Raw genomic sequence first — 6,067 nt, 5'->3', positions numbered from 1 at the left:
ACATTGTGTAAAGTAATGAAATTGTTTGCTATATGTATTTATGTGTTTATTAAATGTATAATGTGAATTGAATTATGCACATGAAGTAAGTTGTACGTGTTATTAACGTATACGTTGTGAAACCTGTATAATGTGGACATGTGTGAAATGATGAAAATGATTGATGTATGAAGGGTATTTAATATTGAGGTTTTGCATGATAGTAATGGAGTGTATATTGTTTACAGCAGCTTGTGTGGTATCTGTTGAGACCAACAACGGGATGAGCAGCGAGGGGCAATGTTAGAGTTTGACCAGGTGATTGGGCTGCGGAAGTATGTGAAGAAGGGACGAGGAAACTGACGTTGATGTTAATTCATGGAAGTTGGGTACAGCTGAAGTGGAAATTGAAGTTCCACATGTGGGCTACTTATTAGCCATGATGTAATGGTGGTGAAAAACAAGTGTATTGTTATCGTGCAGCATCTCGGTGAATAACAAGTGTATTGTTATTGTGCAGCAGAAACATATTGTGTAAATATGGCTGTAGTATTTAGAGCTGATCTGAAATGGAGGGTGCTAACTAATGTTAGTACATAATTTAGTTAGAACAATATATGTATATAAAAGTTGATCACGAGGAAGTGAATCATAAGGATTGTGTTATGAACTGAAACATTGTATATTGAACTGTGTGGTTTTAGTATATTATTTTGTGTGTTGTGATACGTGATATTTTTATATGAAATTATGTGTAAAGTGGTGATAATGTATGTTTATTATATATGAGAAGTGTGAGTGTTGAGGGAGTGCTGGTGATTAGTGGTATGTGAGAGGGATATAATTAGGGTTAGTAGGTAGGAGTGGAGAATGAATGTGATTGTTATTTGTGTGCTGTAAATAAATGTAATATAATTTATTTGGATTAGTGTTGTTTCTTTTAGTTATTCAATCACTTGTGACAATTTTGGTGGAGATGCAGGGCAACTGAAAAACATTCGACAAGTTTATTGTCATTATTATATCACGTGATTGGTTCTAAAGGAAGCAAAGATAAATGTGTTTGTACTCATATATATATTTGTTTATAATTTACAATAAGTACTGTAGATGTGTGGGATAGATGGTGCAATGTGAAAACGGGATACACAATTATCTATACCATTGATATGTGAGCGTTTATTGTGTTATGGTAACTTGTGGAGGGTAAGTATATGGTAAGTATAACTTTATTGTTTAGGAACAGTGATGACTGATGGGGTTATTTGTAAATAGGTATGTATATTAGTATTGTAGTATTAGCATAATAACTAATGAAGGTAAGTATAGTTGTGTTATCACTTTGTGTATTTATTTTTGTAGTCAGTATGGAGTTTGAGAAATTTATGGAGGTAGGAAAAACCTTAGGCCTGGAGAAAGCAGAGCTGCAGAAATTTGTTAAAGAGCAGATGGAAGAATTGAAGGAACTAAAGAGATTAGAAAGGGAAGATCGATTAAAGGAAAGAGAAGCAGCCAAAGAACTAGTGGAAATGGAAGCCGCCAAAGAGTTAAGGGAAAGAGATGTTGCTAGAGAGTTGGCAGAAATCAAGGAGAGGCAGTGGGCAAGTGAAAGAGAGGAGCGAGAACGAGAAAGACAGTTTGAATTAACTAAGCTGGAAATGGAGACAGGTAACCGAGCAGGTTTGTTGAAATCAAATGATGTAAGTGTTCAGAAAGTTAAATTGAAAATGAATGTATTTCAAGATGGTAGAGATGACATGGATGCTTACTTGACAAGCTTTGAAAGGATGTCCATAGCTCAGAAGTCACCACAGAAGGATTGGGCAATTCACTTAGGAACCTTATTGACAGGTAAAGCTAGAGATGTATATGTAAGGCTAAATAGCGAAGATGCGATGGATTATGATAAACTAAAGAATGCTTTGTTACATAGATACGATTTGACGCAGGAAGGATTTAGACAGAAGTTCAGAACAGCGAAAGTAGAAGTAGGAGAAACATACACACAGTTTCTGAGTAGAATGACAGGTTATGTACATAGGTGGATTAAAATGAGTGGAATTAATCAAGATTTTGAAGGATTGTTTGATTTATTATTGAGGGAACAGCTTTTGAATTCTGCAAGTACTGAATTAACATTGTATTTAAAAGAGAGAACACCAGAGAGCGCAGATAAAATGGCGAGTTTAGCAGAGACATTTGTAGAAGCCAGAAAAGGAGCAGTCCACAGCATAAAACAGGAAGAAAGAGACCGGAGACAGTATGTAGGAGGAGAAAGAGGACGAATACCGGGTAAGAACTTTTCAAACAACTATAATTCACACACTAATTCACACAGATGTAGTGAATCTCATCGGCCATGGGCACCCAAGTGTTTTGTTTGTGATAAAAAGGGTCATATAGCCAGAGAATGTCCAAATAGGAACAAATCGACAAGAGAGATACGTGATAAAGAGGTTATTGCATGTATGGTTTCAATGAAGAAAAACAGATTAGTGGAAAGAGACGATAGCAATATGAATGTGTTTGTAGGGACAAACTTAGGAAAAGATACTACCATCATTAGAGATACAGGATGTTCCACAGTAGTGATCAGGAAGTGTTTAGTACCTGAGAATGACATGACAGGAGAGATAGGTAGTTATGTGACTTTAGATGGCGAGGTGAAAGAAGCCCCATGGTGTGAGACTTACATCAAAACGCCTTATTACACAGGGAAAGTCAGAGCTATGGTTTTAGATAATCCCATATATGATATTGTCATTGGAAACGTGATAGGAGCTAAAGATGCCACGAAGAGAGATATAGCACAGACAATAGGAATCATGGAGACAAGAGCCCAAGTGAAGAGGAGAAATCAGAAAATGCAGCCATTGATTACACCAACAATACAGATTGAAGGAGTGAATCCTGAACAGATCCGAGCTGAGCAGCGAAAAGATGAAGGTTTGGAAAAATTATTTAAATTAGCAGAAGCCGGGGAAGAAACGCTAAAAGGGAGAAACTTTTCAAAATTTGTAATTGAAAATGAATTGCTTAAAAGAAAGTCGCAGTCACCTAATGTTGAACATGGAAAGTTATTTGATCAACTTGTAGTACCAACGAAGTTAAGAGTCAAAGTGATGAGAGTTGCTCATGAAACAGTCTTGGCAGGACATATGGCTACACAGAAAACGATCAATAGGGTACAACGTCATTTTTATTGGCCTGGATTACAAGGGGATATTCGCAGGTTTTGCCAGTCATGCGATGTTTGCCAAAGAACAATTCCTAAAGGTAGAGTAGGGAAAGCTTTATTAGGAAAGATGCCAGTTATTGATGTGCCATTTGAAAGAGTAGCAGTAGATTTAGTAGGACCCATAGATCCGATGACTGACAAAAAGAACAGATATATTTTGGTTGTTGTGGATTTTGCAACTAGGTATCCTGAAGCAGTGGCTTTGAAGAATATTGACACCAGAACAGTAGCGGAGGCATTATTGGGAGTGTTTGGAAGAGTTGGAATGCCAAAAGAGATTCTTACTGACCGAGGAACTCAATTTACATCAGACATGATGAAGGAGGTATGTAGATTGTTATCTATGAAGCAATTAACAACCACTCCTTATCACCCCATGTGTAACGGCCTTGTTGAGAGATTTAACGGGACATTAAAATCAATGCTTAAAAAGATGTGTATTGAAAGACCAAAGGATTGGGATCGATATATAGCACCTTTGCTGTTCGCTTACAGGGAGGTACCGCAAGATAGCATAGGATTTTCTCCGTTTGAATTGCTTTATGGTAGAACAGTGAGAGGACCAATGCAGATTCTGAAAGAATTGTGGACAGATGAAATAACAGATCCAGAAATAAAGACAACATATCAGTATGTCATTGATCTGAGAGAGAGGCTGGAGGAAACGTGTATGCTGGCACACAACGAGTTAGAAAAATCATCAACGAGATATAGAAAATACTTCAATTCGAAGGCGAAGGACAGACAGCTGAAGGTTGGTGATCAGGTATTGTTGCTTTTACCTAAATACAAGAACAAGTTAGAAATGATGTGGCAGGGACCAAACAGGATAGTAGAGAAGTTGGGAAGTTTAGATTACAGAATAAAGATGGACAACGGGAAAGTAAAAACCTTTCATGTGAATATGCTAAAGAAATATTTGGACAGACCAAAGGAAGAGAATAGAGAAAGGATAGAAACAGTTTGTGTAGCAGTAGTAGAAGAGGAAGTCGTTGAAGGGGAATGTACAGAAAAGTTAGAAGGGAAGTTGGGTATTGTATTACCATCGTTAGTTAAGACAGAGACATGGGAAAGATGTGAACTTTCAAGTGATTTAGATAGGAAACAAATCCAAGATGTGAAAGGTGTACTGCAAACATTCCAAGATGTATTATCAGATAAACCTGGAAGAACTGATCTGGAAACATTCAAAATAGAATTAACTTCTGAAGAACCTGTTAGATTAAAACCATATCCAATACCGTTTAGCTTGACGAAGGTAGTGAAAGAGGAAGTAGATCAAATGCTAGAACTTGATGTGATTGAGAAATCTCACTCAGCATATGCTAGTCCCATAGTGCTAGTGAAAAAGAAAGAAGGGACATATCGATTTTGTACTGATTATAGGAGATTGAACCAAATTGTTGTATATGATGCAGAACCCATTCCTAATATTGATGAATTACTCAGTAAAATTTCAGGAGCAAATTCTTCACAAAAATTGATCTTTGCAAGGGATACTGGCAGATTCCAGTGGAAGAAGATTCGAGAGATGCAACAGCGTTCGTTACACCAAATGGTCCGTATCATTGGAAGGTAATGCCGTTTGGAATAGTTAGTGCTCCAGCGGTATTCTCACGGATGATGAGAACTCTATTGAAAGGTTTGAGTAATGTGAGAAACTACATTGATGACATTTTAATATATACCGAAACATGGGAGGAACATCTAGAGATGGTTGAGACAGTATTTAACAGACTGAGAGATGGAAAGTTAACTGCAAAACCGAGCAAGTGTTTGATTGGATTCAAAACTTTAGAATTTTTAGGACATATGGTGGGTAATGGTGAAATTGGACCAGAGGCAAAGAAAGTGAAGAAAATCATGGCAATATCTAGACCACAGAACAAAAAAGAGTTGAGATCATTTTTGGGACTCATTGGGTACTACAGAAAATTTATTAAGAATTTTTCAGAAATTGCAGCTCCACTAACGGACATGACTAAGAACAGTCAGACTAAAGTGTTACAGTGGACAGAGGGTACGACAGCAGCATTTAAAACACTGAAAGAAAAGATGTCAAGTGCACCCGTGTTGAAACTCCCTAAACTTGGGGAACATTTCACCATTAGAACGGACGCATCAGGTAATGGGTTAGGTGCAGTATTGATGCAGGAGAGCGAAGGTGGGGTATTTCCGGTGTTGTATGTTAGTAGGAAATTAAAGGACAGAGAAACCAGATACGCAACTATTGAGAAGGAGTGTTTGGCCATTGTGTGGGCCATAGGTAAGTTTACACAGTACGTGTACGGAGTGGACTTCACGTTAGAAACCGACCACCAGTCACTGACATGGTTACACCAGACGAGGTTTGACAATGCACGAGTGATGAGATGGGCATTGGCACTACAACCATACAGGTTTGTATGCAAGAGTATCCATGGTAAGGATAATGTGTGTGCCGATCTTTTAAGTCGATGCGGTGACAGTGGGGATATAGAATAGATTATCAAGGTTATGTAGTATCCTGTGAAGGATTAACTTTGACTTACTGTGACTTGTGATTTTGGTTTTGTTAGATATTTTTATTTTGGGAAATAAAAATTTTAAGTAGGGGAATGTGTCACAAGTCAAGGGTAATCTGATTTTAATTGTATGAAAGAGAATATGTGGTTATATATTTTATAACATTTTTTATCATTTATACGGTATTTTAATTTATACGAATGAGAGAAGCATGAAGTATGAGTCATAGCTTGTATCTCACACGTGAAGCTGTCTTTAATTAGCAAGGTAACAATTTGTATTATTGTAGCTTGTGGTATGGGTGAGTGATAGATGAGTGATAAGCTGACTGGGTGAATATAGTGT

General features: G+C 37.3%; 1 protein-coding gene across 1 annotated transcript; it reads left to right on the top strand.

The window, feature by feature from the left end:
* The first annotated feature begins 1,346 nt into the window (after window positions 1-1,346).
* LOC121377921 lies at window positions 1,347-4,796 on the top strand. Its single transcript, XM_041506343.1, has one exon. The coding sequence runs from the start codon at window positions 1,347-1,349 to the stop codon at window positions 4,794-4,796; it is 3,450 nt and encodes a 1,149-aa protein (XP_041362277.1).
* Window positions 4,797-6,067: the final 1,271 nt, after the last annotated feature.

This window comes from Gigantopelta aegis, chromosome 1 (genome assembly GCF_016097555.1).
Source record: "Gigantopelta aegis isolate Gae_Host chromosome 1, Gae_host_genome, whole genome shotgun sequence".
NCBI lineage: Eukaryota > Metazoa > Mollusca > Gastropoda > Neomphalida > Peltospiridae > Gigantopelta > Gigantopelta aegis.
Note: the sequence above shows the minus strand (reverse complement) of the source record. Positions and strands in the feature narration are given on the sequence as shown.